Source organism: Camarhynchus parvulus, chromosome 3 (genome assembly GCF_901933205.1).
Source record: "Camarhynchus parvulus chromosome 3, STF_HiC, whole genome shotgun sequence".
NCBI classification, from domain to species: domain Eukaryota; kingdom Metazoa; phylum Chordata; class Aves; order Passeriformes; family Thraupidae; genus Camarhynchus; species Camarhynchus parvulus.
Window position 1 is genome coordinate 46,634,444 of NC_044573.1, and position 12,426 is coordinate 46,646,869.

At 44.1% G+C, this 12,426-nt stretch overlaps 1 protein-coding gene across 6 annotated transcripts in view; it reads right to left on the bottom strand.

Moving 5' to 3' along the window:
* Positions 1 to 12,426, bottom strand: part of LOC115902443 (SAM and SH3 domain-containing protein 1-like) — a 531,864-nt gene that overhangs the window by 120,585 nt on the left and 398,853 nt on the right. The window contains exon 1 of one of the 6 annotated variants that reach the window (XM_030945940.1): positions 1,387 to 1,677. The exons of 4 other annotated variants lie outside the window; for them this stretch is intronic. Coding sequence is in view for 1 of the 2 variants with exons in the window: in XM_030945937.1 (XP_030801797.1) it covers positions 943 to 1,038 (96 nt within the window). In the remaining variant the exon portion in view is untranslated. Of the gene's footprint in view, positions 1 to 942; positions 1,066 to 1,386; positions 1,678 to 12,426 lie in introns of those variants that run through there. One more of the 6 variants, XM_030945937.1, reaches the window with a different exon arrangement.

Here is a 12,426-nt window from a genome sequence, read left to right on the forward strand (position 1 = left end):
ACCACATTCCTGTATCGCTGGAAGGCCGCCAGCTCCAGTACGTATATAACGTTAGTATTTGTTTTTTTCCTGAGTGGCAGTCCTCCGCGGTAATTATCATCTTGCAACTAAAGTAAATATTATTCTCTCGCTGCAAGTAGAAATAAAGGATTGACTCTTCCTGTATTTTTACTGTTTGCCATCCAGTCCGTCCTGTCGGTACGCTACGTGCCCATTAAACGTAATTCCTTGAGCCCTCGTTACTGGGGCCATCTCTTTTGTCTGTAACTAGTGAATTACGAGGATTAGTCGCTCCTCAGAAGATCACCGGCGCAGAAACCCCACGGGCCGTAACCGAGCAACTCGTCTCCAAAAAACTACAGCAATAAGGGCTCCAAAGCCGGCGCCGGGGAGTGCCGCGGGGCGCCGGGAGCGCTGCGGGCCGGGCGGCCGTGCCCGGGGACCCCGGGGCAGCGCCCCCCTCGCGGGGGCTTCACCCCGAAACGCGGGCGGGGGTGTAAAGGCTGCAGCGACCCCGCCTTCAGCCTGAAACGCCCCGTATCGGCGGCACGCCGGGCCAGCGGGGGACAATGCGCCCATTGATCCAGCTGAACCAGCGCTCCCGAGTGCGTCTCCGCCAGCGGGCAGCTCCTGCGCGGACCCGCTCCTTAGCGCGGCCCTTCCGCCCCTTCCACCGCGACAGCCCAGAGAGCTCCACTCCAGAACCGCGATGTAGGCGGTCACCGACACAACCCGTGGCTTTGCCCGTGAAGTTAGTTTTTCTGGGACGTACGCGCCCGCACAGGGCGGGCACGCTCCAACTCGGGCAAACTCCGCAGCAGGTGCCGGGAAGACCCGGCGAACGCTAAGCAGCATCTCCATCCCCCCACCCCAAGCCCTCGTCCCGCGGTAGGCTGCCCCCACGGCCGCCCCGGTCCCAGCCACCGTCCTCACCACACTCACCAGGATGCCCATCACGTCCGCCCACAGCTGGGCGAACACCTCCGACGTGCCGCTGTCCGCCGGGGCGGCGAGGCCGTCCGCCCGCTCCCCCTCCATGCCCCGGCCCGGCCGTCGGATCAACACCGGCTCCCCGCCGCCGCCGGCCCGCCCCGCCCCGCCATCCTCCCCGCCCCCGCCCGCTCCGGCCCGCCCCGGGACACCGCAGGACGGCCCCGCCGCCGCCGCCCCTCAACTTTCGACCCAGCGACAGAGCGGCCGGCGGTGCCGCTGCGGCCCGAACCCCTCCTTCGCCGCCCGCCCGGCGCATGTGGCCGCCCCAGGGCGGCAACAAAGGGCCCAGCGCCGCCCCGGCGGCTGCACGCAGCCCAAAAGTTAAGAGCGGTGTCGGGACACGCGTGGTCGCCGGCGTAGCTCTCGTTGTTGCCATCCTCGTTACCCCCGTACCGGCGCCTCGCCTGACGGCCAAATCAGCAGCGCTGTCTTAACACCGGGGAAAGACTCTCTGGGAAGAGGTGTCAGCCGCACGCGTTACACGGCGGCAGGGCAAGGGGCACCCTGTTAGTTCAGGTTTAGAGTTTGGGTACCAGGACCGCATCATTCTCCTGAGGAGCGGTGGTCTGCCACCTATCGCTCTTGGGGCGGAGCTGTGAGAATGCTGCCGCCCCTACGTCTGTGCCACATGCTCCCTGGTACCACTCCCAATTCCCCATTACAGTCAAATTAAATAATTACTAACTACAGACAGCAGCAGCGACGCTCCTGCATTCTACTTGGGAAACTGCTAAGTGCCCACACACACGCACTTCTTGTGGAAGGCACATTAAATAACAGTGGCCAAACCCCACTGCCTGTGAATGGAAGGAGTGGCAGAGGTCAGCAGAATGACCTGAAGGCCTATCCACCACCTCACACCTCACTCCCAGCTTCTGCTGTGACCAGCAGCAAGGAAATCTTTTACTCTTAGTGCTCATTCCTAAGCTTTGAAATGTTTAGATGCTTCTTGAAAAGCTCCTGTTTCAAGCTGCCATTTATTGGAAGCACCTGTCTGGCTGGGGTGGCAGGGAAAGTGATGTATTTAATGGATATGCAGTTGTCACATGCTGGCCAAACATTTTGAGAGCTCACAAAGCTGAGCAGCAGTGAATCCTCCAATATATCCCCTCCTGCCCTGCTTACTGCCAGGCTGTACATTACTTGCCCTGCACCACCCAAACACAACTCAGAGCCTGCCCTAGAACCTGTGCTCCCCTCCAGGCTCTCTGTTCAGCCCTGGGGTCCGCTGGCCCCAGGCTCCCCTCAGCCCACTCACCAACCCTACAGCTGACAAGGCTCCCACTGAGGGCACAGCTCTGGCGGCCTGGGAGGGCTGGAGCAACAAATGATACCATTTGCTGTCAGGGCTAAAAATAGTATCTGGATAATGAATAAAGGAAAGTGTGGTTATTGCACTCATCTACTCTCAATGTTCTCAACAATGCTCTTTTTCTGTCCTCAAAGCTAAGATTTACTTTGTAGACTAGCACTGGAGAGGAAAGCTGGCCAAAACACTTCCTTTCTCATCAACTGCCACACAAAGAAGGGGACAAGACTTTTCTAAGCACTTTGTTACTGCAGCTTTTGCTGGAGTAGTTGACAGAGAAAAGGAGGTGGGGAGCAGAGGCAGAAGAACAAAAATAAAATTATGCTGAGAGAAAGTGGTAAAGAAACCACTGATGAATGACCCTCCTTTAGGATGCACATGTAGGATACACCCCGTGTAACGCATCTTATTGACTAGTAATGAGAAATAATGAAAGACCCAAACCAAGTATAAAATCTCTTCTAATTGACCTTTAAATTGTACACAACTATAAGCTTATGAAATAGGAGACTAAAGGCGTGTCAGTGAAGTCTCTCAGTGCTCTGAGATGGCTTGCATAACTCAAAACTGGTTTAATTACTCAGGGGTAATTTACTGACTGACCCTCTGAAATTCATGTTGAACCACTTACAGTAGTAATGTCAATCTACTTTAAAATATCTGAACAAGGCTTATTTGATCTCAGGATTTAAGTATTCTGGGCTCGTCATACACACTATCTTCTGTACTTTGTCTTTTTTATAGACGGAGGCATATTAAGAAAAACAAACAACAAATCTGCAGCATGGCAGCACACAGCCTAATCCCCCTCACTGTTGTGTCTTGGGCGGCAACAGATTAAGATCAAATAGGTGCAAGGGGCAGTACTCCCACTTGCCTGGCCCCTCCCTGCCGACCGAGGTCATTGCTTCTGTGCAACGATGACTACATCACTTACAGAAGCAGGCCCTGAACAGCCACACTTCTCAGCCTTGCAGTACAGGTAACAGAAACAAGATTGTGAATTGTGGTGGTCCCAAAGTTGCTTCCTGAGCCATTATGTCATCCATTCTCTGGAGGCAGCAGCTTTCATCAGAGGAGCATGATGCATGGCTGTAGCAGCCTTCCCCTCAGCCTTTAATTTGAGACACAGAGCCTTTGATTTTAAGAAAGTGAGATAAGGAAAGAAAGATCTTGCAAAATCACATGACTCCAGGCGCAGTCGCTTTAAAAGCAAATGGACATGAGAGAATCAAAACAAATCCAAGGCAGTTCACAATAGCTACCATCTTCTATGGTCTTGCAATTATAGTATTTATGCATTTTTAGACATTCCCAACATGCCATTTTCACAAGACATTAAATGAATATGACATGCTAAAATTATTCCCTGCTCTTCTCTCGAGTAGAATCACCCCCTCCTTCTAGATAGGACAGGGTTCCTCTATTTTAATGAGGATTGAGTTCTGCAATGTCCTGCAGAACTAAATTCCAGGAGTATATTACAAAAATCAGCTGCAACAAGAGTATAGGAGTTTTAGAAAAAGCAGAAAATCAGATCTTAAAAGGGTTTTGAAGCCCAGCTATGAGTGCAGTATTTTGTGTTACAACTGCTACTACAGAGTAACAAATTATTGGATATTTGGCATGTTAGAACAAAGTTTTTGTTTGCAGTTTTTATCTGTTGTTGCCTAGGTGATAACTCCAGCATCTACAAAAGACTGCTCTCTAAAAGCAGTGCTGGACCTGTCTATGGCTAGTGGAAGAAACAAATCTGATCAATTTTCTGAAATGTTTATGACATTTCACAAGAGCTCTGACCAGGTGTGTTTCAGAAATCTTGAAAAAATGGTCACTGGGCACCTTCAGGGCAGCAATCCTGATACGATTCCCCAGTGTGTTGCAGTCACAAAGTGACTATGAAGCTCCCTGTGGCTGTTCTGCAAATCTCTGAAGAGGAGATGGAAACAATTGACACATATGTGGTCAATCTAGTCCTGCCAAGTTATGGCAGATGCACTGTGCATATGAGCCTGTCTTCCTATCACTCCATCAGCTACACGTGGGTGTAAAGTTAACATGAGTTCCCCACATACGCAAACCAGGCAGGATTAACCAATTTGGAGAGCACTGCTCTGTATTCCAGAGAGATGGACTTTCTTCTAGAGGAACACTCCTAGCTCCAGGCTAAGGTGGCCATAGGGAAGCTCGTCTTTCTCCTTTCTCTACTGAGGGTTTAGGGAGATGGCCTTCACTGAACAAATTCGTTCTCTGTGAAAAGCACGAACCTCAAACACAAACCTCTGAGTCATTAAGGCAATAGACGACAAACTTTCTGTTCCAAAGAGGTGTGTGCCATCTCACCCCAATGTCACATAAATGTTTCAACAAAGCATTTAATAGGGAAAAACTGAAATATGCATCAAAATAAACTGGAAAAGCCAACATGCACTATCACAACTGTTGTCACCTGCATCAAAGGCATTTAATCCAGGAAATCAACAACCTTGAGCACTTTTAAATCAGTCAATTTTAAACTATATGCAAGGTGGCCTCAGAAAGGGGATTATGCTCCACAGAGTAAATGGACACCAAACTTCATGAGTTCCTGATAAATGACCTGAGGGAAATGGCTTCCTGCTCAGAGACCTGGCAATTAACTCTGCATGCATGAACAAAACACATGAGGTTTCTCAACATCACTAACAACACCCTGCCCAGTAGATCAAGTCCAAATAGGAACATCAAAGCCTCAGAGAAATAAATGAGCAAGCCATTGTACGCAGAGAGGCTGCAGGGAAAGGGAGAAATAAAAATCCCAGCTAGCTCCTGCAGGTGACCTGCCAAAGCCCTAAAACTCTTAACACAAGCACATGACAATGGAAGACCTATTACCAGTGATTGCATCTCCTTTCAGCTCTCTCCCTCTTCCTGCTCAGTGGAGGTCATCAAATTGAAACACGCAAAGTTTCACATCACAGTCTTTGACTGGAAACGCAGCCCTTAGTGGTTGTAGGCTTCATCCCATCAACTTATCAAGATCCACCTTAAAACAATTTTATCTCATTGTCCTTGCTACGTTTTTTTTTCCAAAGTCCTTCTAAAATATAATTTCTTTTACCTCTCCCCTTAAATTCTTCCTTAAGAACTGTTTAAGTACCATTACTATTTCTGGTAGCATAGTCCTTTGGAGTAGGGATCACCTGATCACCTGTATCAGCCAAAGGGGCCAGCAGCTGCTCTTCAACAGAAAGCAGACATGCCAGCAGCTGCTTCACAAACTGCTCTCTGCTGTGGGATAGAATGAGGACCCACACACCTGACCCATCAGGCAATCTGACAAATAGGCTATCACTGTCCCAGACCCTCCTAGAATGTACATGCATAAACTGAGAGAGAGTACAAGATCCATCCATGATCCATGCATATATATTCCAAAAGGGTCATGTTTCAGCACCTGCTACTTAGACAACTATAGAAAATAAAATGTTCCTGATTTTAGAAGTGATACAGACAGTACTTATCCAGTGGCTTTAAAATGGAGGGTATTTAGATCACATACTATATGCTGTATGGTCAGAAATAATTATTTCTACTTTTAGAGGTTTAGCTGTCAGCTCCCAGTCTTACTGCCAGCCTCATGACCAGAGTAGCACATCCCAGTGAGAGAGGCACACTAATATGCCCAACAGAAACCAGATGGAGTTAAATCTGTTTAATTATATCAGTAGAAAGCAGTTAAGAACAACAAATTGCTTTATTCTGACAGAAGTCTGAACTCTGCACACTACACCAAATCTAGCATTCCCCTAGATATCAGTATTCTACTAGATTAAAAAATTAGAAGGTGGGAGAGACATATGCCCAGTGGAATTATTGCTGTAGTCTTAATATTTTGGGCTAGCACCACACTCAGTAGACACAGAAGTACTGTGAAGCTTGTCAGGCTTCATTTAAAATACAGTAGCTGTGACTTTACATGACAAATCATATAAGGAAAAGAAATCTAAACACAGCAAGCATGACAGCCCTCCTGGAAGGATATCTTTTGACTCATAAGGAGAAAGGAAAGGTTCACATCCTTCCCTTCCTGCTCCACAGAGGCCTCTCATATCCTGCCCAGTTCCCCGGCCAGTCATGGAGCACAGCATCACATTTCTTAACTGCAAGGTGGTAGCACTACCTCAGCCAGTCGAGGGGCTCTGGAAGCTGGAGCATGACTGGTGAGGAACACATATCCTGAGGGAAACCACTGCCACAATCCTGCTTAGGTGCACATCAGGCCACTCCAGAAGTGCCTGCAGATCAGGACTCAGCTGCTTCCCACAATGTCAGGCACTGTCTGGAGATTTTCCAGAAATTACTAAGACTCTTGTTCTTTGTGTTACTTCTGCCTTCTCCACCTAAACTCAGCATCCCCTCTTCTTCACCTGCACAGCAAAACCAGTCTGGATGCATTGTTTTTTCTTGTCAGCATTGAAATAATTAGCATTCACTTTTTCCTTAGCTTTCTGCTGCACTTTTACAAAATGTTTTCTAAACCTTAATTATTTTTTCAGAAAGGAGTTCAGCATCCTTTGAGATACCTAGGGGTAGTCTCTGCACTGTCATTCACAGGAGGCTGCTCTACGGATTGAATTGTTTTCATAAGCGGCTGATAGAAGGGATGCATACAAATCTTTTTTGTAAGGGACTTACAAAGGCCATAGAGACAGAAGTTTTTAGCTCAGTGCCCTTTGGCTGCTCTTCTCCCAGATAATTTTAGAACTGTGGAAGTAAAAAAGGTGAAAAGCTTGCCTCAAAACTGGGAGTAGAGCATCAGCCTGTCCTTTTTCCAAGTGTGCTGTCCTTTGATTCCTTTGTTGAAACTCCTAGTAAATTACTAATGAAAAGGAGTCTGATGATCTCATACTAAAGCACATCATAAAAGTAGTATAAGGTACAACTCAGTAGTGTGTGGTAACTGTGTATTTCAGAGATGCTCAGTGCTGATGTAAGTATCACTCCAAGTTCGCTGCGGTAAGATGAGAAGAGCATCAACAGAGATAACCAGTCTCACAGGGTGACACCTATATTACTGCTCTCTTTGTGACCAGTACAAATTATTAAGATAAAAATGTATGTACCTCAGAGATTATTCTTATTGTGTCTCCCTTTGAAAGGGAAACAAACATTTTTAGAAATAATACTTCCCGGAAAAAGAAACCCAAGAGCTTTCAATAATTTCAGTTTCATTACTTGTATCTTTGCAAAAGCAACCAAGCATGAAATGCAAATGCAGATCTTTAAATGAAAATGTTATCTGCCTGTTATAGAGAGAAAACTTTACAGAGTTGCCCTTAACAAAATATTATTACAACAAAGTATGTGTGACCCAAACATGTCAACTATAGACAGTTGGAAGAAAACAAAAGAGGAAGAATTGCTAATTGCTTAGCTTCTCATTCAGAAGAGATCACATCCATCCAAAAGCAACCTCCTCCATGTTGGGATTCAGCACCTCCACACTTCACCTAACACCCATTCCTCAATTTACCAATTAAATAGTGCCATAAAACATAGCAGAATAAAAACTGTTCCTCAAATGATTCTCTGAAAGTTAATACTCTCCCCCCTCTTCTCAACTCCATCTGAATCAGCAGAAAACAGATCCTACCAAAGCCTGACTTTCAGTCCCACAAGGATTCAGAATGAGCTTAGGCTTTGCACTTTTAAAGCCTATGTTGTAAGTCACATAAATATTTTAGCAACAAAGGAGTAGGTGGGCCTAGTTAATGCAGAAGCTGACCAAAGAAACCTGCCTGATGCCCTCAGGCACAGGTTTCTAGATGTGTTTTCTGATGATCTAGGCACAGGTGACCAGATGAGATAATCTGAAGTTTGCTTGCGTATCATGTCAGCCTGAGGTCAATTCTCCCTACTGCAGCCACTGGATAACAGTGTACAGGCTTCAATCCCTTCTTTCATATCAGTTTCTGGTGGGGTAATTCCTGCTCTATCACCAGAGCTTCTCCTCTTGCTTCCATCCCGAGAAACAGCTCTCACCAGCTCTCTTCCTTCACTTGCCAAACAGCTGCCCTGTCTTCCATTTTAAAGGCTTTCTGCCCATTCTCCAAAGCACCACATCTGACTAAAACAGGGGTGTCCTCCCCACATCAGAGATGCACCCCTGACTGACCTTTGTGCCATGCAGCAAGCCCAGATACACACATAAAGAGAGAGTTTATGGAAAAACAAATGGCAGTTGACCAGCAAGCAGAAAAGCAGTTGTGTTGCAATTTCTGTTGTAATGATTAGTGTTCAAAAATCACAGATGTCAGGGACCTGAATATTACACTTTCATTTAAATATACTGAAATTTTTAAAGTAAGACTTTTGGAGTGCTTTAGCTTCAATTGTCTAAGTCATTAGGGTGCACTTAGGTCTTCATTCTTTTACTGAAAAGAAAAATAAAACCCAGAATTTACATCTTCATTATTTTAAAAACAGCAGCAAATTGAAATTTTTACATCACTGGCTGCAGGTGCTAGGATGTTAAATAAATCATCAAGCCAGTGATGAAATCTGGAGCATTCACAAGACTGACAATGCAGTCAGGATGATAAGTATTCATTTCAGCTGTGGCTGTAAACACAGGCATGAGCTTGATTCAGAGTCTGTACTCCTCTAGAGAAGCCTTATTCTTCACTGCCCAGCAAGCTATACCATCAATCACTCTGGACTCTCTCAAATCAGAGTTTCAAATTGCCATGGAAAAATATAATAAAACCTGCTTTGCACTCTCTAATAAGAGTTATGAAAGAGATGGAGAATCGTATCCAATCTGTAGATTTTATTTTTCCTATATTGTTAATAGCATGTTTCACTTCATAAACTTCATTCAATCCTAGAGAAAAGAGAGAAACCTCTCTATACAAGCAGGCCCACACTGCACTTCGTGTCCATAAATTCATTGAAGGGGCACGAGACACTTACTACCTCTACAACACAGTGAGGAGGGGGAGTAATTCCAAGGAGCAGCTGCTTCCAGTTAGGGTAGCTCAGCTGGAAAGGAGAGGTGCCTGTCAAAGTAATTAAAATGAGAAGAAGCCATCTATCTGAGACTTCAGCTTTTAAACACTGGCCAACCTCCTCCCAAAATGTAATTATAAAAAAAAAAAAGACAAGTGAAAACAGGCTTAAGCATTGCTGAAATCATACCTCCAAGCTAGTCTCTCAATAAATATTTTGGGAAGTTCACGAACAGAAGGATTATTGTGACTGTGGTGGTGTGAGTGGGAGGAATTTACCCTCCACAACTCAACCAACTGCATCAATGATGATAAAACAGCCCTTGAGGGCAGTGAGCTTACTGCACTGGCTCCATGTTGATAAAGTTTTACAAGAATTTTTTTTTTGTTTAAGTATATGTAGAGTAGGCTCATAGCACTAGTTCTCAGGAAAAAATGAATTTTCATTTGCAAGGATTTAATAATTAGGCAATTCTGTTTTACGAGGCTAAATATGCTGCTTCAGTACAATGTGTATCCTGTAGCAACATATGACTAACAAAAAGCAATTGAGACTTGGGTTTTTGAAAACTACTAATGCTATAGTGCATCACATGTTCCTTTTGACTTCTGTGGGAAGATGTTATTTGTGAGAATACATTTAAACAAACAACTCTTGCTTGGCTAGATGAAGGTTAAAGGGACTGGAAAGGATGCAGCAATTATCTGAAAGCATGAAGGGTGTGTAAACACCAAGGGGAAAGCCAGATTGCAGAAGAAAGCTCAAGAGGGTGTAACTCAGGGCAATGAGATAAATATATGTGTTTTTAAGCCCTGAAATACCGGCTCATAAAACAATGACATTATTTGTGTATACAAACTGGTCATTTTGGTCATTGTTGTGTGTCACTGAGGACAGAATATGTGAGAGGGAATTAAAAGGAATGAAAAAAGTAGCTACATTACTGAGGGGAATATAAGAGAGAGCAGTAGTAACCCCATGTCTTAGGGACAAGCCAAGTGACTTTATGGATACTCTGCATATTTGCTGTCCCTACCATTGAAGAAGCAGCAGCAGGGATGGGTGGTGAGCACACAAGGCTTTGGGTTAGATACAATCCATGACTTAATTTCACATGACTCGCAGCTCCATGAATTATTTTGGGTGGTTTTAATGGAGGATTCCAAGGGGTATGCTATCTGAGCAATCGCCTAGAAGTCTGAAAAGCCTATGCGGCCCTTAGTTTCCCATGGTAACACATGAGGCATTTAGGGAATACATAAGCACACAGTAAAAAGACAATTTTCATTACTCACCAAATTTCAAGGGTGTATATAGAAATCTAAAACTCCCAGAGATAAAAATTATTCTCTTATTGTATATTGTTATTTATGTATTATATTTGTATATGTAAATTGCATGTGCAGACAGATCTAAGAAAAGATTGCCTTTTGATTTGTCAAAAAGACAAATTCCTTACCTCCTAAAAGCATTCTTCAAATGTTGTGATACCTTTTAACTCCTAGCATTTTCCAAATACATACTAATAGATATGGACTTCTTATGAATAGAAAGGAAATATAATTATCCTCTTGGATAGTTACTTAAATCAGTTTTCAGTGTACAATACATGATTTAAACATATGCTTTCTATTGCCAGTACTTGCCTAGCTAGTGTTTATGTTTGTCTGCAAACAGAAAATTATTCAAATGACCCCCCAACATGCACAGTATTATCCTGATCTGTAAATAGATTCCAGCAAGGGAGAAACAGGCTTTAAATATTTTAGCTCCCATTTCCCAAAGTGTGTATGTACACAAGTAACAAAGGTTAAATAGCCAGATTGTTTTATATGGATGCATGAGAAAGGACTATAAAAGGCTTCAGGTATGATAGAAAATTCAGGACAGTGTCAAAGGGCTAAACATTATTAGAGTACTTAGTGAGCCTGGTGGTTTCAAATAAGCTTAACCTGCTCATTTTCATCCAAGAATGCCCAGGCTTGGCTTCAAGATACAAGGATTTTGGCAGTAATAATGACTGCTGTCTCCATCTCTTGTTCTCACTCCTGTGCCATGGTTATTATAAATGAGGGCTCATGAAGAAGAGAGTTCAAGAAGGCTAAGGGAGGGCAAGCACAGGGCTGGAAAAACACACGAATAAGGTTTCTTTTTCTACCCTATTATCCTGTTAGAGTTTTAAACAGCCAAATGGATTTGACAAGAATTAATTTTGTCAAATCAATCTAATTTCCTACTTTGGAGGATAATTGGTAGTGGATAAGAAGTAGCAGCAGCTGGAATACATATTGAATTTAATAAGGTTTCTACTTTATACAACACAGCTGATACCATTATAAGGTGGTATACAACTGCTTGAAAGAAACACTTTCAGAGATTAGTTTTCAGTGGTTGGCACCAAAGGGAAAAAATATATTGAGTGAGGTTGTGCAGGGATCTCTTTTTCAATATTTTAATTAACAGGTTGGCCAGTAGAATAGAGAATATGCTCATTAAATTTACAGATGACAGACAGCGAGAGTGCTTGAAAATAGCTCCTGAATGTGCATCCAAAAAAGTCATCTTGCTACAGAAAAGCAAGAGAATACCCAGTACAGCCAGTAGGCTACAGAACCACCTGCAAGACGTAGCAATCTGTGCCCTGCTCACCAAGCCCAACCTGTCAGCTGGAGTTCTGGGTTGTGTTTTGACCCAGTGTGCCCTAGATGTCAAGACTGACACAGACTAATGAGAGAAAATGTAGAAGACAATCACATAAATTAGATGATTACAAGCAGAGATTGAAAGAATGAGGATGCTCTATCCAAGACAAAAGAAGACTGCCAGAGAATAGGATAATAATTTTCAAATATGTAAAACCTTTCCTTCACTAAGAAAAACAAACTTCTCTATCTCTTGGGGATAGGGCAAGAATGAACAGGTTTAATTGCAGCTGGGGCAGTGTTCAGTTAAACACTAGAAAAAGCTTTCTAACTGCAATTCATAAAAGTAATGGAATTGATTGCCTGGGGTCAGTGTGGTGCCTTCATCACTGTCTAACCTGTTCTAGAGAGCCTCCCAACATACCATTATTTCAGTACAACGGATTCTGCTCTGGGGCTTGGAACTGGCTAAATAACCTCTTAAGATTTCTC